At 36.3% G+C, this 25,135-nt stretch overlaps 1 protein-coding gene across 1 annotated transcript; it reads right to left on the bottom strand.

Moving 5' to 3' along the window:
• Positions 1–127: 127 nt before the first annotated feature.
• On the bottom strand, positions 128–25,110 carry LOC135730362 (clustered mitochondria protein homolog). Its single transcript, XM_065248254.2, has 26 exons — positions 24,914–25,110; positions 18,630–18,712; positions 17,912–18,083; positions 17,085–17,216; positions 16,794–16,948; positions 16,536–16,690; positions 14,158–14,280; positions 13,932–14,064; positions 12,040–12,132; positions 11,251–11,939; positions 11,076–11,149; positions 10,873–10,977; positions 8,460–8,560; positions 8,208–8,360; positions 8,056–8,118; positions 7,700–7,935; positions 7,536–7,620; positions 7,053–7,206; positions 6,837–6,976; positions 5,717–5,797; positions 5,510–5,635; positions 3,990–4,096; positions 1,258–1,351; positions 1,049–1,174; positions 880–953; positions 128–760 (listed from the first exon to the last, which is right to left on the bottom strand). The coding sequence occupies exons 1-26, from the start codon at positions 24,957–24,959 to the stop codon at positions 307–309; spliced, it is 3,954 nt and encodes a 1,317-aa protein (XP_065104326.1). The 5' UTR covers positions 24,960–25,110; the 3' UTR covers positions 128–306.
• Positions 25,111–25,135: the final 25 nt, after the last annotated feature.

Here is a 25,135-nt window from a genome sequence, read left to right as displayed (position 1 = left end):
GTCATCACAATGTTTTGCTGTCTTTAAAGTGACTATTCTTGATGGAAACGAAGCAGTGAAGGAAATGAGAAAACTGAAAGCAGTGATCCTGATGTAGTCCAAAAAAAAAACATTCACGCAATGACACTTGTCTAGTCACAAAACATTTTATTGAATTTAAAACAAAAAGAAAAAATTTGGCTTCATGTTTTTTGCACACTTGTTTGTGTTAGTTGTACAGATACTAAATTCAGTTCTACAGTCATGTTTTAATGTCTTTCAAATACTTGATAAATCTCACTTAGACCTTCTACCTCACCGAACATCTCACTCGGTCTCAGCCGGTTTCTCCACATCACCTGAGCCTTCACTCACAACACCTTCATTCCCATTTACAACTACAGACTGTGTCTCATCTGCTGATGTCATAATTTTACTTGATTTTGATTGGATCTCGTTTGGAACACTGCCTGGTTGATGTTCCTCTTTCTCCATTTCATTTTTTGCGGTACAGTCTCCATTATGCTGATGGGACTCAATCTCGCCGTTCATACTGATATGGTCTGATTTCTCAGAAGAATCAGTTTCACTATGTTCACTTGTTGAATTTTCTTCAGTAGCCTCGTGCTTGCCATTGGTTTTCTCATCCTTAGTCGTTTCTCCATCATTGGCCTGCATCCCTGACGCGTCTTTCTCAACGGTTGACTGTGATTTCGCTTTTTCAGCCTCTTCTGCTGCTTTAATCTCTTTGAGCTTCTCTTTGAACTCCATTATTCTTGTGCTGAAACAATAAGTCATTCATTCTGTATTGCTTTTCATTAACTAAAAGACCCATAACCCATAGCATACCTGACAATTTAGCAGAAGTGCCTTTATTTGCATTTGTTTTCTTAATTTTACCTGTATGAAGTCTTCAGTATGCCATTGACCAAAGCAAGCTGCTCCAGTGTGGTGTCCAGAGAAGGAACCAAACTCTGGAAAAAGAAGAAAGAAAATATAATTTTTAACAGAAATCACTTGCATGTCTTCACGTTTGTTCTTACGAGCACTGATTTTTTACTGGACTCACCTCGGGTGGTGTTTCTGGAAGCTCCACGCCTCCCTGACGTATAGACCGCTCCACACGCACAGCCTGCTGGGTAATATTCTTCAGGAAGTCAGAACTGCATTTAGTTTGGGGATGATCGTCACCCCACTGTTAAAAATAAACAAGTGAACTCAGAACACAATTGTACCGTTGACCGATTTATAATTTACCAGACTAACACAAAGGCTTACCTTATTCTGGAAGATGCTGTGAGCTGCTTTTTCATGGTTCATACCTCCTCTGTAGTCGCCGGCCACACAGTGTCTCTGAGCTAGTAGGTGGTGACTGCAGGTCAAAAAATGAACCAAATATTAAATAATTAATTAAATATTTTCAACAATATTTCATGTCCTTGTAGTTATTTGGTATTAGAGGAATAAAGCACATTCAGTGCATTATCACAAAATAAATCTATTCAGAGTCGTATGAAATATAAGATTTAACCTCTGTTCTCTGGGTTTATTTTTCGATTATGACATTTATAATATAGTGCATTATCCTAAATCTAATGCACCGTTGAAGACCAAATAAAAAAGATTTGTTGGTTCAACTTAAAGTAATTGTACATGCTGCCTTAAAATTTTGAGATAATTCAACAAAAAAAGTTGTTGAGTCAACTTAAAATTTTGAGTGTATTCAATATAAAATATAATGCCGCCCTTAATTTTTTAAGTCGAACAAACAAACACTTTTTACGATGTATAGACCAATTTCGTGTTTGCAAACAGAGATGACGTTTTTTGTGGGCGGAGCCAAACTGGTTGCAGAAAGTGACTGCTCCGCAGTAGGGTTGTGGAGTGTTTTAACATTAAACCGTGATTTTTATGGATCCGGTGTTCTGTCGAAGTCTGATTCCTTTATGTTTCCCTTTAGTGCAATGTTTCTTATAGCGTTTTAATCACGTTACGTTTATTTTTTAGATAGATAAAAAGTTTAAATGGCTTGGCTACTGATATGCATGTATGTAATGTATATGTATTGTTCTTTTTTGCTAAATCAAATATTTTTACAGTCTGAATCGCTAAAGTACATGTAAAAGCAATACTATCATGTATTATATATAATAGCGTTTATTAAATATTTCATAATTTTCCTGTTTTTTATTATTTCTTCCTTAATAAATTATAATTGTAACATGATAAAAACGCTATAAGAACCACATGGAGGGAACAGACTTCGACAGAACACCGGACATCTTCTCTACTTATTTTCTATTCTAATTATTAAAAGATTTCCAGATGATTTCCTTGCTCCATTCTGTCCGTTTAAGGGCTTATTGTAATCATAAACACTTACGTTTATCTTCAAATGATGTCTTTGACGATGGTATTCTATAAAAATGAAAGCCATCTTTTTTGGCATTCTTATTCTGACACTTAACAGCACAACTAGTGAGTTATCTTGCTCTTTTCACTCGTGTCTAATTCATTTCCACTGTTTTTCTGCAACCGCATTGCGCGGGCAGCTTGCAGTGACGTAACTGTGACGTCTACTTTAAATTGGTCTATATACAGTAGGCAGCTACCTTTAAAGTAGGGCTGCACAATATATTAAAACAATCAAAATATTGCAATATGCACATTTTATTGGTTAGCGAAAAAACAAATGATGTAAATACTTCAAAAAGTTTGTATAGCAAAAGTTTCAGGTTGATGCAGAGACTTGTGAGACAAAGAGAGTAATGGTTACTTTTTACCAGAATGAATGTGTGTTGGTCATATAATTTTGTGTTTTTTCAGATCACAAAACTAGTCATAAGTCACACGGGTATATCTGGAGCAATAGCCAACAATACATTGTATGGGTCAAAATTATTGATTTTTTTATACTAAAAATAATTAGGATATTAAAGGGACACTTCACCCATTTGCATTAAGCTTTGTATAGTTAGAACCCCAGTCATGTTTTTGAATGGTCATGCATAATTTTCTCAGTTGCCGCTGAGACAGGAGAAATACAGATTTCAGTGTTGCACTTCCTTCTTTCAATGATGTAAAAATCATCATTTTGGATCATTGAAAGCAGGAAGTCCAATATCTTTGTTAAGGGGGTGAGACTACAAACACCCCTTTTCTCGGTCAAATAGGCACAAAATTGGAAACTGCTTTACTAGGCCCATGCTAATATAACATTATAGATAAATTATTCTAATCGTAATTGCATCCAAGAATTGTTTGATGTATCTGCAAATATTCTATCGCTGGCGGAAAAAAACATTATCGTATCATATTGTAATGAACTGTCCAATATACACCCCTAATGCATATCATTTTTTGGTTCAATATTTCAAATCTGACTCTGCCTGTGAAAACCCAGCTAAAGTAAGTTACCACATGTTTACTATATAGAATCATCCTACATAATCTAAAGACCATTCTGTGAAAATATAATCTTGATATCTTTAATATTGACTGAGTAAGATCAGATGTGAAATTAATGGTTGAAATCTAACTTCAATGTTTCTAACCTCATCATTAAATTGACTTCTATATTTCACAGAGAGGATCAAATAGAAACATCCTAAGTGACTGAATCCTTATGGACAGAAGCTTCATTAACATTCGATCATCTCACATCTTTTGATTGCATTTGTGTGAGGTTTGCATCAGTTATCGGAGTTCTTTAAAGCAACACTATGTAGTTTTTTTACCTTTAAATAATGTCTCTAAAATTATTTCAGTGATAGAACAACTTTTAACTGGACAAATTGTACTGTTGCTGCAACCTGAGCAGCCTCCTAGCTGCTACAAGCACACTCTGAAAGTGGCGGTGGAGGGTAGGAAACACAGCCCCGCCCTTCCCCTGCCTGCAGAAGAGTGTCTGATACCAGGCAGTGTTGCTCTTTTCAACCACATGGGGGAGCTGTAAGTCATTTTTACATGGAAACTACATAGTGTTGCTTTAAAATAAGAAAAAGTCTTACATGAGAGCTGTTGTGAGGTTGTCTCCTCTAAATGAGCTGTTGATTTTCAGTGCACTCTGTAGATACTGTAATGACTGCTCTCCCTGAAGAACCAATCCAAGAGACGCCTGCAAGAGACAGATTGAGAGTCATTACAAACATGTTATATTTTTATCTAAGTGATCAAAGTTGGTTTAAATTGGACTTGGTGTCCCAGCTTGACCAGCTAGCAGGTTCCCAACGATTTAAAAACTGAAACCCTGGTTGAACCTCCAAAGACCTGGTGGATAAGTGGATATAACATTTTTTGTTGTTTGCACCATAAAACTTAATTTTGGAACTGGAACCCGCTGTACACAAATGTGGATATTACACTGCTTCATGTTCAAAGAAAAATAATTGGTTATTATATTTATTGGTTCTTCCTAACCCCAAATACCTGGAAGAAATTTGACAAAAAGACATACCTATCTTTTTTTTAGCAAGGCACTCTGAAAAATACCCATCAATACATTTTGTGTTTAAAAGACATCCAATAGCGTCCAAACAGCCCGGAGGTCTATGCTAAAATTTGGGCTAAAATTTTATAAATGTCTAATCATAGCTCAAATATAAATGAAACCAAACACCTTGTAATTACTGTTGACTTATAAAAGATATTTTGGAAAAAACTGCCTGTAAACAAATTCAAGTTTATTTTGACTACAAGTGCATTACTCATTGCCAGACAATAGTTAACCTAGACAGTGAAATGACGACTATTACTTGCTGGGAACTGAAATGAATCACAGGGTTCCCACACCTTAGTTAACTTCAAATTCAAGGACTTTCCAGGTCCAATACCCTTAAATTTAAGGACTAAATGTGGGGACACATTTTAAGTGAGAGCAAGGTTACATCGTGTTCCCTTTTAAGATACATTGTTACAGTTACCTTTCGAGGGAACTCGCGCTGCGTCACTGCGGTGACACTTTGGGGACGCCTCCAAGTGTGTCTGAATGTGTATATCAAATTCAACCAATGGTGAGGCTTAACGACAAAGACAGGGTGACGCGGGAGCCAGGAAGTATATCGCTATCTGAAATATTGCCAAAGACGGCGTTACAGGGACGCAGGAAGTATGGCAAGGGAAACGCAGCGTCTCGTTCCCTTCTCAGGGAACAACAGTTACATACGTAACCTGAGACGTTTTCATGTGTCAAACACAACTATGCAAAAAAGCATTTTGGTATGAATCAACATTCGCATACAGAAGATATAAGCATTTAAAACAGTTTAGCACGTGTGCTTAAAAAGTCGATTACACAGGAAATTGATTTTTTTTTTTTTTTCAGAAAACTTCTTGCATAAAATAGATTCAAGCACTTTCAATGACCAGTATCTTGTAGTATATTTTCAAAAACTTCCCAGGGCCTTGAATTCTCCCCCTCCCAGATTCAGAAACGTTCAAGGATTTCAAGGACCCGTGGGAACCATGGAATCAGTATTTTTTTAGGATAGGTCGATATGTGTTGTTTGTTGGTTTGTCTAGTGGAACGTACATCAATAACTGCGGTGTAAGGATGATCCCCGCCATGAACCGTCAACAAAAGAACTTTGGCACGATAGAGACACCGCTGAGCGAGAGCCGTTTCACCTCCGGCGAACAGATACACAGCCAACAGCACCTGAAACAACACAGTGGACTGCATTAGACGCTGCAGATCTTCAGAGGTGGATCTTGGTTGTTATGCGAGAAGCTCACTCACGTATTGCTGAATTGTGTTGGGATGGTCAAATCCTAAAACCCTTTCACTGATGACTACAACCCTCAGCTGCACACTACGAGCCTGTGGAGGAAGAGAGGTCAAATTGAATACTGTGACATCATATTTATATACATACTGTATTTATACATAATACATACAACAGTTTCAGGTATGTCTGAAGAGAAAAGTTTATTAAAAAGGAAAACAGCACCGTTTTTCAATATTTTACTATGTTCTTACCTTAACTTAGACAAATTAATACATACCTATCTTTATTCAATGCGTGCACTTAATCTTTGTACAGCACATTGTGAATGTGTTAGCATTTAGCCTAGCCCCATTCATTCCTTAGGATCCAAACAGGGATGAATTTAGAAGCCACCAAACACTTCCATGTTTTCCCTATTTAAAGACTGTTACGTGAGTAATTACACGAGTAAGTATGGTGGCACAAAACAAAACGTGACGATTTTTTAGCGGATAAAAATGAGAAATATATTGTATGGCGGAAGCGCACTTAAGAGCGAGAAGAGGAGCAGTCAGGAGTGATGATGTTACTGCGTGCCGAGGTCGAAGTGCTGCGTACTAAGTGGTCTTCACCATACAATATAGTTCTCATTTTTATCCACTTGTTTTATTTTGTGCCACCATATTACTCGTGTAATTACTCATGTAACAGTCTTTAAATAGGGAAAACATGGAAGTGTTTGGTGGCTTCTAAATTCATCCCTGTTTTGATCCCTAAGAATGAATGGGGCTAGGCTAAATGCTAACACATTCACGATGAAGTGTCGCATTGAAAAAGATATGTATGTATTAATTTGTCTGTTGAGGTAAGAACATGGTAAAATATAAAAAAAAACAGTGTTGTTTTCGTTTAACATTTGTGACCTTGTCTGCGAAACCCAGTGGAAGTCATTTAATGTTTTCTACTTTTAATAAAAGTTTATAATTTGACCCATAAAACTTTGGCTATTGCTACAAATATACCTGTGTGACTTATGACTGTCTTTGTGGTCCATGGTCACATTTGTGTTTACTGCTCTATTTTCAAAAATGCCGTATCAAGTCATTATACAGCAAAGCAGATGCCCCCTAGAGAACACACATAGACACAAACCTCAGCAGATCGCCCCTGTAAATAGGCTGTTTTTGCCAGGAGACTAAGACAGTGACAGGCCTCTGGATGAAGGTCATCACACACACGACCAAACAGATATGAAGCTTCTTTGAGTTTCTCATACGCCTGCTCCAGTAACCCTACAAGAAGAAATTAAATATTGTCAAGCAACACCAAACACATATGCAAATGACCTTCATTGACCTTCACTGTTACCTTTCTGAAGGCAGTTCTGAGCTGCCTGGAGCATCTTGGTGGCATCAGCGGTCGTCACGGTTATGTGTTTAATGACGGACAGGATGTTGAGCACGTCATCAGGGGAGATGGGTGGTTTGTTTCGGTTGTCGAGAACGTACTCTCGAAGACGGAGCTGCGGGGTTAATTTGAACACGGACCAATGAGAATTAGTTATTATATGAGGCAATCTCCACACAGACACCCAACAAGCCGTCAAGAGAATCTTAACAAATGCACAGACTGACAAAAAAAGAGATATTTAGCAGATATGAGTAATATGAAATTAAGAATTTTTTTAAAGTTAGACGTTACAGCTTATTTGACTATTACAAATTTGGAAGGCAAGTGTTTTCTGGTTATTTTAACAAACCAGGTAATGAGGTTTTATTAATTATCTGTGTTAAAAATAACTAGTTTTAATGGTTCAACTAGTTAAAGAAAAGTAGTGGTGAAAAACAACACCTGAATGCCAGTTTTCAAGCACATCTCTCTTAACAAGGAAATCTTCTGCAATCCATAGTGCTCGACTAGATGGTCCACATTTGACCTGCAACAAAATATAAAAATATTTATATAAATATTTATATAAATAAAGGATTTTTTTATATTTAAAAATCTTCTCTCACCCCAGTCCTTCTTTAAGTCTGTAGGTTTCTTGAGCATCCTGACATATAAAACTCCACAATTCATTGCCGCTTAGTGTACTCCATGTGGTGCTCTCTGTAGCTCCTCCCCCTCCACGGCCACGCCTCCTAGAGCGCTTCTTAGACTCCTCCCCGTTTGATGCTGAACTGAAGTGAGGCACCAATAAGCAGCAGAGGAAATGACTCACTGCTGCAGACATGTTCGATGTCTCCACCCCCTAAAACGCAATGGATGAAATTAAACACACTCATTAAAGGGGCGGTGCACTACAAAATTTATTTATTGTCATTTACATTTTTTTTTAAGTAAAAATCAAACTTAATGTATAAATAAATACCTGAATGTAGCCACTAAATAACCTTTGTGCACAGCGCACTACAATCTCTGTGAAGAGTAACCTCTGCAAGAAATAAGAAATGATTGAAGCACTACAGAAGATACAACGATTTAATTTCTCTAATAAAATGCGATTTTAAATCATCTCCTTACCGTGATATGCCTCAGTTGATCTTTGAGATCTGATTGGCTAATGGTCCGTACCAGGTGACCTAGATAGCGCAGGTTTATGCCTTTCTGATGCAGAGCTTGTCGTAAAGTGGCACCATCCATGGGTACGTCAGAGGCGTGAATACAGTCATTCATCTAAAAATGCATACGGCCATTTAATGTGCTGTTCTTAACTCATCTGTGTTTGCTAAATGCATAAATGTAAATGTAGATTCACAAACATGCAATACTCACAAACGCTGGTATCTGGTCATTGATGATGAAAGATGCAGCCTCCTTCAGTAATCTTTTCTGTAGCTCTAAAGTGTTTTTTTCTGAATCTGGAAACTGCACACCTGTAGGAATTGAGAGAAAAATCTCATGTTATGATGATTCTCATTAGAGGTGTTACAACATATCAGTATTGTCAATAATCGTGATATTAACGGACAGAGTTATCGGTATGTGTTAAAACTACACATATGATAATATTGTAAATAATTCAGAGGCCATTTAAAAAAATGCCACAATTGTTACAGAAATGAATGAAGCAAAACAAAAATAATAAAATTAATTTGACTGAAACTTTTTTTACATGGTAGATATCACGATAATATTGTTGGTGGTGGTTGTGGTGCTTTTGGCTGTAATACCAATATAGCAAAAAATATATTTTCAAATATGTTTTCAAAATTATTTTTAAAATATACAAAATATTGACAAAAATCTATGTTTTGAAATATGTTTTCAAAAATGTATTTTTCACCAATATATGTTTTTGTATGTTTTGAAATAAATGTAATATTATATTAGAAAATATATTTTTAAAATATTTTAAAGCATTTATATTTACATCGCATTGGAAGAAAAACTTTGTATGTTACAAACCTGTCTGCATAACAGATTTTAAAAAGATACAAATTAAATAGATTTTAACTGCAAAAATATACTTATAATTTTATACACACCTTTTCATACATTTTATACTTTATACATTTTATACAAACTTTTATATTTTGGCCAGGAAAAATATATTTTTTGCCATATGGGTTGTAAAATTAGAAGTGTATTTGTTTCCCCTTAAATACGTTTAGAAATATATGTTAATATATGAAGGTTATTATAAAATTATATTATTATAATTAAATTAAAAAATATATTTAATTAAGCTTTACTTTCTACAAAATTTATTTACTATACATTAAAACAGATTTTTGCCCAAAGAAATTATTTTATTATATAATAAATTATATTTATATAATTTATTATATTAATACAATATATTGGTAAAAAAAAATTGTAAACATATTTCAAAATATATTTCAATACTACGGAGCCCCTTAGGGGACATGGAGCAAAAATTTAATAAAGTTTAGTTTCATATGCTTACGTGAAACTTTCATGTGCTCACGCGAAACTTTCATGTGCTCACGCGAAACCTTCATGTGCAGAATTTTTTTTTAAAGTTTAGTTTTGCGTGCTCACATGAAGCTAATCGCGCGAGCACGTGAAACTATTGCGTGCTCACCTGAAACTATCGCGCGCGCATGTGAAAGCGAAAGTTTCACACGAGCACGCGATAGTTTCACCCGAGCACGTGAAACTAAACTTTTTAAAAAATTCTGCACATGAAGGTTTCGCGTGAGCACATGAAGGTTTCGCGTGAGCACATGAAGGTTTCGCGTGAGCACATGAAAGTTTCACGTGAGCACATGAAACTAAACTTTAGATTTTTTTTACTCCAATGTCCAATGTTAGGGGCTCGGTACAATACACATATTTGGGTTTTTTTTGTATATTTTGAAATAAATGTAAAATCATATTTGAAATAATTTTTTTTGCCGTATTGGTATTTTGGCCAAATAAATGTATTTTTTTGCCGTATGGGTAACGGTGTAGTGAAAAAACTAATTCTTATGCATAGCTTGAGACATGAGTAATAGCTGTTAAAGACAAGGATATGATGACATTATAACCTCATTCACAAAGCAATGTGGTCCCAAAAAAATGTGGTATATTGGCATAGAGGCTTTTGTGTGAACACAAACACGTTCCGTTAATGTTCTGGAATTGCTGGAGGACCTATAATATTGGCGTTACGGCATTTACGGAAACGTCCTGTGTGAACAAATGGTAGAAACAATGGCGTAAGGGGGTGCCATAGTGAGGATGCGCATGTCAACCCAATAAAAGTTATTGCTTAGCACTTTGACATGGGGGAATTAACTCTTTCCCCACCATTGACAAGTTATCTTGTCAATTAAGAGAAAACACTTTCCGGCCAATGACGTGTTTTTACGGCAATCCATATTTCCGGAATATACACTAGGAGGCGCTGTTACAAAACTTATTGAACACTAAGGTATCCATGGATTTAGAAACAGTAAAAGCTTTTAAGTTTTATTTCATGATATCAAAAAGTCCTTTACAAAATTGTAATTCTCAGCAATTCTTTTTGCTCAAAATTTGGAATAAAAAAACTATCCATATTTGAAAGGTGATAAAAAGAGAACAAATGAAGATAATATTTGATATTTTTTAGGATTTTAGTTTGAAAGCAGAGGGTCTGTTCTTTCATTTGATATATTGTATGTTTATATATTTATAGAAGAGGCATTAAACGTTTTTGAAAATCATAATTGGAAAGAATAGTTTCGCATTAGCTGACCTGGTGAGTAGACGTTGGGGATAAAACGCATCTCAAAGATGATGTCACTGACGGATCCCACATCTTTGCATGCGGCTCGCACTGCATCCGTGCTGCGGGAGTCACCTACCAACACAAATACACACATTCAGTCACCTTCATATCATCTCACACATTTAGTCCACAGTCTCGCAACAAATCACAGATATATTTGAGCATCTTACAGGCTTTCATGCACTCCTCAACTCCTCCGTTCTCCTCCATGCGAGCTTTCACACATGCCGAAAACTGAGCGTGTCTTAAACAAAGAAAACAAACAGATTAAAAGGATGTACATCGCTGATTCTAAATTTAAAGTTGAAGTGTTAAAAACAGATTTAGACTGAGACAGTTTCTCACTTGTGCTGAATAAACGCCTTTACTAGCTCCGGTCGTAAACGGCACAAGCCATGAGGATACCGCCTAGGAAAACTCTCATCTCCCGAATCCGTTTCTACTCCATCTTCCACCAGGAAATTGGTATCAGCAGGCATGGTACGATACACATCCAGCAAGTAATACCGACCATCGGCCCCCAGTATTCCCTGGGCATCTACAGAAGTAAAGAGGGGAAACTGATGACCGGACGGCCCCAGGACAGCGTGTCTTTGCAGAGCAATAGCCTTTGCCGAATGAGCCAGTAGTTCTAGGAGTTTCCGTCTTGCTGGATTTTCCAACGGCCCCAAGGTGAATCCATACAATAGGCCGTTCGGTACTTCAGCTTGCTCGGGGCCCTGGAGTCCAGGAGCCAGGGCCTGCGCAGACAAACGAACGCCGCGGTAGTCTGCCAGAGCTGTGGGGATGGTGTGCAAGTTTTGGAGGTCTCCTTCCAGGTCGCTGTAAACTTGAATCCCTCGCAGTTCGAGACGCTGAGCCGCCTTGTGGCCTCGTTCTCCACCCATCCACTCCTCACCACGGACCGGCACCCCCATGAACACACCGCCCCATAAGAAAGCCGGTTCCTCGTGAGAATCGTTGAGAGGGTCGACAAAACCATCAATGACTCTTTCTGCGGCCTGAGCGACGGCAGCCACAAAAGCACTGTTGACCTGCAGGAAAACCGAACTTTACAAAACTTCTCGGTTTTGGCGATGTCAGGAAACTTTAGTTTGGCAAACAACAGGTTTCTCATAATGTATAGATGGGCACCTGTAGTAAAGCTCTGTCTCTATGAAGTCTCTCCTCTAAGGTTCTCTGTGGAAGATCTCTGGCTGCTTGGATTTCTTTGTTCCAGTCAGGAGCCTAGAAACAATTTCAGGAGTTGTATTGTTACACTTAACTTGACTCTTCTGTAGTTACATTGTGTACTAAAACTGACAGAAAATAAAAGTTGTGATTTTCTAGGCAGATATGGTTAGGACTATACTCTCATTCTGGCATAATAATCAAGGACTTTGCAGCTATAACATGGCTGTAGCAGGCGTAGTAATATTACACACTGCTTGAAAATAGTCCCCTGCCATTTAAAGTAACCAAGGGGACTATTTTCAAGCAGTGCGTAATATTACTACAACTGCTGCAGCCATGTTACAGCAGCAAAGTCCTTGATTATTACGCCAGAATGAGAGTATAGTCCTAACCATATCTGGCAAGAAAATCGCAACTTTTAATTTTCTGTCGGTCTTAGCACACGATGTAACTACAGAAGAGTCAAGTTTTAAATAGGAAAAATATTAAAACTCTTTGGTTATTTTTTTAACATGATGCTAATGGTCTTATCAGATTCAATGGATTGTGCTAAGCTATGCTAAAAGTGTAACTACTATGTAATGTCGACTTATCAAAGTCAAAACTTAAAATATCGTAGGTTAAATTGACTTGTAAAACCAAGTTAATTATACAAATCAATTTTGACCAGTGGCGACCGGTGACTTGTCTTCCGAGGGACGTGAATTCAAAATATGTATTCGGTGCTTCATGTGAACCTATGTGCATCATGCGTCATCTCAAAATACGTGCCTGCTGCAGATGTATCAAACCGATTTATGATAAAAGAGACGCATTCACAAAATACTTGCAAGACACTAACTTAACACTAAACTCTGATTACACGTGAGATTAGGTGAGTATCTGGCAACCCCTTTGAAGTGTCTGCAGCAGGCACTTATTTTGACATGACGCATAATGCACATAGGTTCACACGGCGCACCGAACACATATTTTGACATGACAAGCCACACACAATGGGCAAAATACATGTTTTGACGAGCTTCACATCGTGCGCCCTTGAAAAATTCACCGGCCGCTTTTACTTTTTACTTATTAAAAGACACCGTAAATAGGGTGGTACAATTTCAAAGACACCGTAAATTAAAATAAAGTGTTACCAATGAATTTCTTATTCTTAAATCTTCAAGCAGCCATGTACACTCAAAAAAATGGCGAGTTATTTTCAACCCAGCATGAGGGAAAAAAGGCACAACCCCAGTGGTTGGGTTAAATTAACCCAGAAAATGTTAAAACAACCCAGCATAGGTGGAATTACAACCCAACGTGTTGGGTTCATCCCTTTTTCAGCCAATGGTGGGTTGAAAATAATCCAGCATTTTTAAAAATTAATTTTACTTAGTTATGGGGTGGTTTCCCGGACAGGGATTAGCTTAAGCCAGGTCTAGGACTAGGTTTATCCCTGTCTGGGAAACCGCTCCTATAAGTTATAACTATAATGAACTAACATGAACGACTTTATTGACATTAACAAAGACTACGAAATACTGAGAAACTATATTGCTCTTGTTATTTCATTAACTAATGTCAACAAATACAAACATTTAGTTGCTTTTTTGTGTTTAAGGATTTCTTTTGTTAACTTTGTAAAAAGCGGCATTCATTTTTACTAGGGGTGTGTTGAGATTTTATGCGACGAGATCTCGCGAGATTAATTATGTCACGAGTTTTCTCGTGGAGGTGAAATGAAAGACTGCATCCTTCGGAGGTCATATTTATAGACAACATTTACAATGGTGAGTCAAAAACATTCAACAGTCATGCCTAAAAACTAATTTAAACTAAAGACTAAAAAGCACAAGTGTGTAGAGTACCTGTGTGTTGAGGTCCTGATCCAAACCCAGACGACCACTGAAACTGGATTTATGTGAGTGAATGGAAGAGACTCCCAACCAGCTAAGTGTGCGGTTCAGAGTGGGCAAATTCTCCTCTGCTGGAAGTGACGGCCTGTATGGATACACAAACACATTTACTAAAGTAAAGTGAACTGAATCACACAAGTGTGAACACATGTGTGAGTGTGTATCTGAGCATCATCACCTGTGTCTTTGTGCACTGAGGTTGTGTTTAAACTTTGGGCTGAGATGGGAAAGCAGATCGGTCAGGCAGTGATACACTGGAGTGGACGCCGCAGGACGAGGGTCAAACACATCAAAAGTCGATCTGAAACACAAATAACATGATTATTACTCTGTGAATCTTATATGAATCAAATGCAGACACTTATATGAATCATTTTGCAGACACTTTCATCCAAATCTTTCATGCTTTATACAAAAAATGATCCCAAGCTGTCACTGGGGCAGTATTTTTTAAAAAGGTCCTAAATAAGGTACAGATATGTACCTCTGAGGTACTAACATGAACTCTATGGGGCGGTTTCCCAGACAAGGTTTAGATTAAAATGCCTTAGTTATATTAGGACTTTTATGTAGTTTTTACAAACAAACCTTAAAAAAAACAATACAGGTGTGCATCTTGAGACAAAACAATGGCACTAATATTGTTAAGATATGATAGTACAAGGTGTTTTCAAATTTAGGCAGCTCAAACATGCATTTTAGTCTGGGACAAGAATAAACCATGTCCATGAAATCGCCCCTATAGGTGAAAAGGTGTACTTTTTGAAATTGTACCACCCTATTGAATTGTTTTTAATTTCTCAACATGATTGTTTAAGCACCATTACAAACACAAAAGCTCTCTCATTTATAAATTGCTTTGGACAAAAGTGTCTGCTATAAGTAAATCTAAAGCGACTTAATGTGCATTCGAGCTGTATATTAAATCAGTGCTCTACAATGCAAAAAATTATTTTCAAGAAAACATTTTCTTAGTATTTTTGTCTTGTTTTTAGTAAAAATATCTAAAAATTCTTAAATTAAGATGTTTTTTCCTGATGAGCAAAATGACCAAAAAAAATAAGTCTAGTTCAAAGCCAAAAAATATAAATTTTAAGTGATTTTTGCATAAAACAAGCAAAAAAATCTGCCAATGGGGTTAGCAAATTTTTCTTGAATTTTTCTTGCATTTTTCTTGAATTTAGTTTTTAAGAAAAAATCTTCAAGATTTTTTGCTTACCCAATTGGCAGATTTTTTTGCTTGTTTTATGAACAAAATCACTTAAATTTGATATTTTTTTTGTCTTAAAGTAGACTTATTTTCTTGGGTTGTTTTGCTCATCAAGAAAAAGCATCTTAATTTAAGAATTTTTAGATATTTTTACTAAAAACAAGACAAAAATACTAAAAAAATGTTTTCTTGAAAATATTTTTTTTTTGCAATGCTTTTTAGTATTTTTGTCTTGTTTTCAGTAAAAATATCTACACATTTTTTATTTTCTTGATGAGCAAGTTTACCTAAAAAAATAAGTCTAGTTTTTACACAAAAAAACATTAAATTAACATGAATGTGTGCTTAAAAAATCAAAAAAAATCTGCCAATGGGGTAAGAAAATATTTCTTTCATTAAGTGTTTAAGAAAAAAGTAAACTTATTTCAAGATTTTTTTACCCTATTGGCAGATTTGTTTTTGCTGGTTTCAGGCACAAATTTACTTAAATTAGATTAAATTCTTGGGTAATTTTGCTCATCAAGTAAATAAATCTTTAATTAAAAATTTGTAGATATTTGTACTGAAAACAAGACAAAAAATATTAAATAAAAAAGTAATTTTTTTGCAGTGTACACTGCAAAAAATGATTTTCAAAAAAAATAACTATAGTAGTATTTTTGTCTTGTTTTCAGTAAAAATATCTAAAAATTCTTAAATTAAGATGCTTTTTCTTGATGGGCAAAACGACCCTAGAAAATTAGTCAAAATCAGTTTTGTGCATAAAACAAGCAAAAAAATCTGCCAATGGGCTGAGCAAAAAAATCTTACTTTCAAAAAACACTTAATTCAAGAAAAATTCAAGAAAAATGTGCTTACCCCAATGGCAGATTTTTTTTTTTTTTTTTTGCTTGTTTTAAGCACAAAATCACTTAAATTTGATATTTTTGGTCTAAAAACTAGACTTATTTTCTTGGGTTGTTTTGCTAATCAAGAAAAAGCATCTTAATTTAAGAATTTTTATATCTAAAATACTAAGAATTTTTTTCTTGAAAATAATTTTTTGCAGTGTATTAATAGTCTAAATTGTAATATTTACAATATTTACATATTATTACATATGTTTTTATATTAACTTGGCTTCTTTTATGTATGTTTACATGTTAAACAATGATAAAACATATAAACAAGTAAAATAAAATAAGTAAAACAAACAATTTTTGAGTAGGCTATATCAAAAAGTAGCCCTCCAGATTGTTTTGTAGTAGCCCTTGCTCACAAAAGGTTGGAGACCCCTGGTGTAAAGTATACATACTGCAAAAATAACATTATTAATTTAGTAACAGGTTATTCTAGAATGACTTTACCTGTTCACATAAAAACCACGTGGGGAAGAAGTGATGTCACACTGTTTGCCCTCCAACGTGTGGACACTGATGTACATAAAGTCACCCTGCAGTTTCCTAAATCCAGGCGGTGGATTCCAACAACTGAGTGACAGGTCTACCAAGTAACTGGAAGTCTGGAAAGTGATTGTATATGTTATTATTTTGATTAATCAGTCTATGATTAATATTGAAGAGATGAAATGAGATCAGTCAGCTAAAAAAGCATTTTTTACATACATCATTGTGTGCATTGTTGGGCAGCAGGGTTGTCAAAGGGGGAAGGTCTGAAGCTCCGGGTTGGATGTAGACGGGAGGGGATGGAGCTTCAGCCGACTGCTCTGATTTACTATTGCCTCGTCTGTTTTTGGATGAGTGGAGTGTAGGAGGGGCTTCTAATACACACAAACGCACATTTAATGCCAAAAATGTTAAAATAAATCAATGATAAACTGAAAACAGGCACACGTGATAAAGAAACAACAAAAATGTATTATTATAATAAATAAATAAACAGAGCTTCTTTCTTACCTGCTGTCTGTGTAAGCGTGTGAAGCACACTCGGTGATCGCCCCTCCAACACGGCATCCTGGGGTCCGGCGGCTCTCAGCATTTCTTGCACACGTGACAGGTGAGCCTGTGCCGACCGAGGCGAGTACGGCTCTGTAACGCACACATTGGTTAATCCGGTTTGCATTTGGCTTCATAAATCTGAATTTTATTGCATCTGGTTAATTCAGTGAGTAATGAGTTGCAAATCATAGTAGAAGCGTTTTCCCACACTATCCCAAATTAGTTCTCTGTGACTCACTTGGCTCGACGTTTGACATTAAACCAGCCCCAGTGAATCAAAAAGTTGCTAAACCAGTATGACAAAACCCCACAGATTTTTACATTTTTACACAAACTCCCCCGGTGGGAATACAGTTAAAATCAGCATAAACCTTTTAACCTTTTTTCAGCTGGTTTCTGGTTAGTCAGTACAAGCTGGTTGAATAGACTGATTTTGGTTGGTGATTGGACCACGATGGTTTGTGGACTATGGTAGGTGGTCCAAGCTGTTGTACTAGTTTAACTACATTCCTGCAGCTCAACAGCGCAAAGGTACACAAGGGTGGTACCCTTTAAAAAAATACACCTTTGTACCTAAAGGGTGCATATTAGTACCTCAAGGGTATGTACTGGGACCTCTACCGTACATTTTAAAAGCATACCATACTAGTGACAGCATTTGTAGTGTTTTTCTGACAACGTACTTATAAAATTAAAGTTTTATGCTCTGAATAAATGCAACACCAGAACCCCCAAAAAGAAAACCATCACAAATGTAGCCATTGCACGTTTGATTTCGCATTTACCTTCCACTAGACGGAGAGTCACTCCGCTTTTGAATCCCTTGACATCCCGGAGTTCAGCCAGGGGGTCAAGGGTCACTCCTGAAAGGGCGAGAGCAAGAGACGTGCGGGGTGCTACCTCTTCTCTGCCCAGGATTGTCATTATGGCATCCTGGACCAGCCAGAATCCATTCACCTGCACAGAGAAAACTCAAAACATCAGAAACACACATCATCATACTCGAACACAGGTAATGCCAGCTCTCCATCGAATGTAACATCTCCAAACGACATGATTTGCATCTTTTGATGATCTGATATTTTGTCAGATAACTGAACTTATTTGCATACATAAACTCAGCTAGATTTGAGCACCAGATATGAATGTTTGAATATCGTCACATTATATGATGAAGTTTAAAAGAGTCAGCAAACATACAATACAGTTTTCCATGTGACTTAAAGGTGACACGTACTGTTGGAATAACTGTATATAATATTATCAAATATTTAAATGTTTTAAGGTTTAGGTGATGCTTTTATCTGAATCATCTTAAAACTACAGTTACTGAGATAATAATAAACTCTTTTTGGTACCAATATGTCCCTGTGAGGTACTTAATATAAGATCTACTTTTTTAAAAAGCTGTATTTTTAAAAGGGAACAGCCCCAGTCACAGCTGCGGTACATATTTTGACTTTATTTGTAAATGGACAGAATTTATCAATGTCTAAAGCTCACCTGCAGTTCAAATGCATCAACACCTCCACCCTGAATCTTCACCAGAAATGTCCCATCATCATCACTTTTGCTTCCAGAAACATCTGCAAAGTTTAAAAAGTGGGTTTAGAGTCAAGCTCAGAAATGCGTTTCAGGCTAAAACACGTTACAGAAGAGAGTTAGGAAATATCTGTTCAAGTGTCATTTGAGACATTGGTATTACAATTTTTTGTGGAAATTGCAACTTGCACTGAAAAAAATAAAGGCTAGATTTACTTAAAAATATAGTGCATTATTTTTCCATCCATTTTTTTAAGTATTAAATGGAATTTTAAATCCAGTTAATTTACTCACCACCATGTCATCCAAAATGTTGATGTCCGTCTTTGTTCAGTCGAGAAGAAATTATGTTTTTTGAGGAAAACATTCCAGGATTTTTCTCATTTTAATGGACTTTAACCTCTTCAACCCTGAGGACCCTGTCCCGGGTCCAGAATTTCGTATTTTGACTTAATATAAAATATTCTTTTAATCTTTGATGCTCTGTCATGGACCCCAGTAACACATATGAGATACTGTTTGAAAGCTTAGAGTCTCTACTTTCTGCAGATATGCATCACTTTGACACATCTTTTACTGTAAGAAAGTTATTTACACTTAATTTACACTATCACCCCCCAATATTTTATTATATCATTTAATATTTACATATTTCATATTTTTCAAAAATGACAAACATGGGCAAGTCTTATATCAAATGAAAGCTCTCACTCTCAGGAATAAGGCTACAGCGTTATTTTTGTTCTAATATCAACACATATCCAACAATCATCGAATGAATAATAAGGTAAAAAATGGTCTTTTGTAAACATATGTGAAACTTGAGTGTGGACTGCCTCAGATAGCACATATAGCCACAAATGATACACCATCTTTTATTTTAGGTCCTACTCTAAAAAATGAGTCCATTCACAGCATTTTCTTTGGTTGTGTGCATATATAATCCCTTGCTATTTATTATATGTGCAAAACAAAAAATTAATATTTATATGAAAAATGTATTTTCACACCCTTTTGTAAAATGAGAATAACTTTTGAATGCGACATGCTAAAGAGTTCATTCTTTTTTTGGGTGTTTACTGTCTGCTGCTGCTAACAACCAGAACTGTCTGCAGTCTGCTAGAGCATCCAGAACCAGAGTTATACACTATCAAAGACAGTATTTACAACATAAAAAAGAAAATTTGGTGTTTCATCATATGAATAACAACATAAATAACATTATTTGTCACAAACAGCAGCTTTTTATGTAACTTCAAAGGGTTTTCTTTAAAATGATATAAAGAAATTGCATTTATTCCACTGTATGTGGTTATGGGGACACTTCAAATGTTCTTAGGCAGAAATTGTATACAAAAAGGGTATTATTCCTCCCATCAGTTGGGGTAAAATAACTTTTGCATAGATTATGATAGAGAAAAAATTCCTTTTTCCTCTGTAAGCTGACAATTGCTGGAATCAAACAAAACTGTCTGCAGGGACCTGAGATACCCAGGGCCAGAGTTATATACTTTCAAATAAAAACTTTAGAAAAAAACATCAAAAAGCGCCTATTTATTTTTGTGTTTATTAGAGGACTGATATCACATACAACCATGTTGAGCACTTTTAACAGTGTTTTATGTAATTTCAAAGGGTTACCTGTAAAATGATACCAAACTTTTGTATGTAAACCTCTGCATGTGGGTATGGGATGCTTTTGAAATTGGGTAGACCAAATCCAGGCGAAAATCCCCAAAATAGCTTCAGGGTGTAAGAAGTTAATGGACCCCAACACTTAACAGTTTTAATGCAGTTTAAAATTGCAGTTTCAAAGGACTTTAAACAAGGCATAAGGGTCTTATCTAGCGAAAAGATTGTTATTTTTTGCAAAATATATAAAAATATGCACTTTTAAACCACAACTTCTCGTCTATCTACAGTCCTGTGACGCATCAGCGTGACCTCACGTAATACGTCATCACGCCAAGAGGTCACAGATGACGTATGCGAAACTCCGCCCCAATGTTTACAAGTGTGGAGAAAGAGGACCATTCCGACGTTGTTGTATGTCGAATGATAATAATTAATGTCTTCGTGTCAGTTTATTGTTTAAAATGGTCCGCAAATTTGTGTTTTATATATGTAACACGTGGCCTTTCTACGTCACTACGCAATTACGTGAGGTCGCGCCGGCGAGTCACAGGACTGGTGCAAGACAAGAAGTTATATTTTTTAATCTTCTTGCCAAAAATGACAATCGTTTCGCTAGATAAGATGCTTATGCCTCGTTTGGGATCGCTAAGATTCCTTTGAAACTGCAATTTTAAACTGCATTAAAACTGTTAAGTGTTGGGGTCTATTAAAGTCCATTAAAATGAGAAAAATCCTGGAATGTTTTCCTCAAATAACATAATTTCTTCTCGACTGAACAAAAAAAAGACATCAACATTTTGGATGACATGGTGGTGAGTAAATTATCTGGATTTTTTTTTTTTTTTTAGAAAATTGACTAATCCCAAAATTTCAAGTAAAACTTACTTAAAAAGTGGATGCAAAAATCACGCACTATTATTTTATTTTTTACAGTGTGGTTCTTTTTACAGTAGGTACATGAGGTCTAAAAGAAATCTTGCCTTTTTACATTTGATACAAATATTTGATCAGCGTAACAGCGTGAATGAAATTTAAATGTCTTAATATTTGGTTAAATTAATTTCTCTCTTGTTTTGATGATCTACAACAGGGGTTCCCAAACTTTTTTTCCTGCGCACCCCCTTCTATGTCCCAACCGGGTTGGCGCACCCCCAATCCCCATTTTAAAAAAATCCAAAAAAGCTTTGTTTTCTCACCATAAATACTCATGTTTAATCATGCGCAAATAACCAAGGGCCGGTTGCACTAGCCGGACGTTAAGAAGTTGGGTGTAATAGTCCTACGTCGGGCTTAGCAACGTCCAACATTGTGAAAAATATTTACGCCTATTGCACCATCTGAAACTACGCTCAGCGTAGATGATGCGCGCCCCGTGTATGCGTTTAACCACTGTGATATTTAGACGCCATTCGAGTTTACTATGGTAAAAAACGTACACTTACTGCCGTCAGCTAATAGATGACATATGAGAGGTTTCCTCATGTTTACCAGTGCGTCACGTGCAGACCCATCAAACACATTAACGAAAGCCTTTACTGTTCGCACAAAAGGTGTATAATAGTTTGCAGATTCATTATAACAGCTCAAGTTTCAAACAAAATTAAATGAAAGCTTTTAATAAGTTCTCTACAGTAAGTATTTATGTATTTTATTTTTATTATATAATTCATTGGCGGTCTCTTTACCATGCATGAAAACACATTGCTCGCGTATCCTGTGCCCATGTCTCGTAACATTTCATTATTTCTATTTTTGCCATAAAAAAGTCTCTCTCTCTTGGTCCCTCTCCTCCTTTGTGACTAACAACTTTATCATAAGACGTGCCAAATGACAGTTTCCCTGATTTCAGTCAGTTAAGCATATTTATAATATATATGGAATGAATGAAACGAGTTGGCACGCATATAGCGGCTGCAGTGCATAACAGAAGAGCAGTGCGTTGAAAAAGACAGCAGCTGTCTTCTACGTTTCTATCAAAAACTAATAAATTATAGTTTTTTATTTAAAATAAAAGCGATTCGATTACAAAGGAAATGTTTACTGTTCATTTTTTTATTTATTTATTGTATGGAAAAATCCCACTTAAAGAAACAGACCGCCATTACATTTTTCCTCTCGCGCACCCCCTGGTGGCAGCTCGCGTACCCCTGGGGGTGCGCGTACCACACTTTGGGAATCCCTGATCTACAACACCCGTTCATCCATGTTCTCCAGCAGGATCTGAAAAATTGCCAAAAGATTCATCTAAGCAAGAAAATGTAAATTATTGTACCAAGCCGGTAAGGTAACACTTTTTAACAAGAGTCCCATTTGTTATCATTGGTTAACTACTTTAGTTAAAATGAACCAACAATAACTAATACTTCTACGGGATTTATTCCTACGTTAATTTGTATCATTTGGGCAGTAAAGTGGATCAGTAGGGACAATTGCCTCACAGCAACCGGTTGATCCCTGTCTAGGACAGGCGGTCTTTCTGTATGAATTTTACTCTGGGACAGATACTCAGGTGTTCTCCTACGTGCCAAAAACATGCAGGTTAGGTGAATTGGAAATGCCAAATTGTCCCTCCCCCAACGTGTGTGTGTGTGGATTAACCAGTTTTTGCCACGAACATTGCCATAGACGCTGGAATGGCGTTAAGAATAAATAATCAAACATAAAATATCCACAGTAATTAACATTAACAAAGATTAAAAATGCTGTAAAATATTTCGTCCGTCCTTAGTTCTTGTTAACCAATGCATTAAATAATGTTCATGAATGAGACCTTACTGTAAAGTGCTATTGGAGTTTATATGACCATTTAATAAACATTTGTATTGTAGAAATAGTGTAAAATCTTAAATATGCCTAACTTTTCATTCTCAAAATCTTTCTCGAGTCTTTCAAGAGCTGTGTGGCAAATCTAAGAGCTCAGATGTAACAGCAAGACTCAGCTTGATACAGTGTGAGCTTGTCCAGACACACTTCTGAATTCCCCTAGGCCATTAAATGAAGATAACACACACTAAATAAATTACTTTTACTAAGCCACTGCAATGATAAAAGATTGTTTTTTTTTGGTTTTTTTAAAATCCGACTGGCTTATTCTGATGATTCAAATTTATAGATGAACTGCAAGAAGAGATTCAATGATTGATTTCCAAGCTATTGGTCACATGTACTTTATAATGCGTGAAGTTAACGTTTTCATGTTATTGTGTTATTGTTATTGATGTTATTGATCATAAACACAGACCATCTGTAAACTTTTATTGCATGGATCATAAACAGACCAGCAAACTTTAAGGAAGTTTTTTTTTTTGACAAATTGAGCTGCTACAGTAAAAAAATATTTAATAAACAACAAACATGTGACTTGGAGTCATGAAGGTATTTTTTTTATAGCTTTCGATTCTGCGGAAATCTGCTGAACCTTCTGCAGAAATAAATTCAGGGATGAATGAATTATTTTATGACCTAATTTTTAAGATAAAGAAAGAAACGTGCCTGACAATAAACCAATTATAGGTTAATAGGAAATTAATAGTAAGTAAATAGTAAACATTTGCCTTGTCAAACATTTTAATGTCCATTAAACAATTTTTTACCATGTTAAAAACCTCAGATCATCTATCAGCAGATTTTGGCCTGCTTACAAAACAACCAAAACAATGCTTTAACCCCAAACCCTTTCATTTACCAGCCCAGTCCTTTACTACACACAATCATGTGATGGTCATCAAAAATGTATTTCAAGTATATCAGGCTTTCAATTCGGGACGGGCCTTTCAAATGCACAATACTGGACTACAATAACTACATTATTTCAGATTCAGATCTGTAACCTGAAAGTAACTTTGTAAAGCACATATTGTTGCCTCCCTGCCCTGTTGAGTTGAATCTCCCTGCTGTTTTCCACACTTTGGATTGAAGTATTTGCTAAATGCCTAAATGTAAATGTAACCTCGGGGGATGAATCCAACTGGTGGTTACAGTCCAGGTTTATGCACTAAAAGTACAAGAAGGTACAAAAGTTGTCACAAAAAGGTGCATACTGTTACTTCAAAGGTACACATCTGTGACAATATTAGGACTTTTTTTAAAGGTACGGTCCCATTGCCAACTTTTGTACCTTTTTGTCTGACCGGTGGTAACCTCTTTGCTGAATAATTTGGAGCGTTCTTCATGACAGGCTGGAATGATGGTGACATGCATTCGCCCCAAGAGCAACGCGCTCCTAATGAAAGACAAGAATGTCCTGGAGTGTGCTAAACTGGCCCGGTGCCATTACGAATCTTACAACAGAGGATACCACAGAAACATGACTTTCTTAACTTTAACACATGCGTGTTTGTGCGGTGAATCAGTGAACAGAAGCGTCAGGAGGTCAAAGGAGAACCTTTAGTGTTTGTTTTGCAACGACTGCCGACACTTTTAACACAGTTTTAAGAATGCACAGTCAACTTAATCCTCAGAAGTATCTGTGCTTAAAAGCTTAGCATGTTTTTATGCATTATACTCTTTTATTTCACTGCACAAAACACCAAACATACAAAAACTAAATGAGTGGAAAGTCAGGAGAGAAGTTTCAGAGAGAAATGAATGGAAAAAGGTGTCACACTTACCCATAATCCTCTTCTCTCCATTTCCCTTCTTTGCCGTTTCCCTCATGTTTCCTTTTCCGTTTGCTTTTCTCTCTCGGTCGTTGCTGGCTTGTGTTTCTCTTGGAGTTTTGAAACTTTTCCCGTTTTGTGCCGTGCAGTCGGAGAGCTGTCAGGTGTGACTGACCCAACACGTCTTTTCACTTTCTCATTCCCAGCTCGGCCACTCCCTCTTCTCAACAGACT

Source organism: Paramisgurnus dabryanus, chromosome 11, assembly GCF_030506205.2.
Source record: "Paramisgurnus dabryanus chromosome 11, PD_genome_1.1, whole genome shotgun sequence".
NCBI lineage: Eukaryota > Metazoa > Chordata > Actinopteri > Cypriniformes > Cobitidae > Paramisgurnus > Paramisgurnus dabryanus.
This window is presented reverse-complemented; position numbering and strand designations above follow the sequence as displayed.

Excerpts from the sequence above, each read along its gene's own strand:
- LOC135730362 (XM_065248254.2), bottom strand. The coding sequence starts at position 24,959 with ATGAGGGAAACGGCAAAGAAGGGAAATGGAGAGAAGAGGATTATGG. Across the intron at positions 12,133-13,931 it reads ATCAGGACCTCAACACACAG|GCTCCTGACTGGAACAAAGA; the intron begins GTACTCTACACA and ends AATTGTTTCTAG. Across the intron at positions 7,936-8,055 it reads TATTTAGTGGCTACATTCAG|GGGGTGGAGACATCGAACAT; the intron begins GTATTTATTTAT and ends ATTGCGTTTTAG.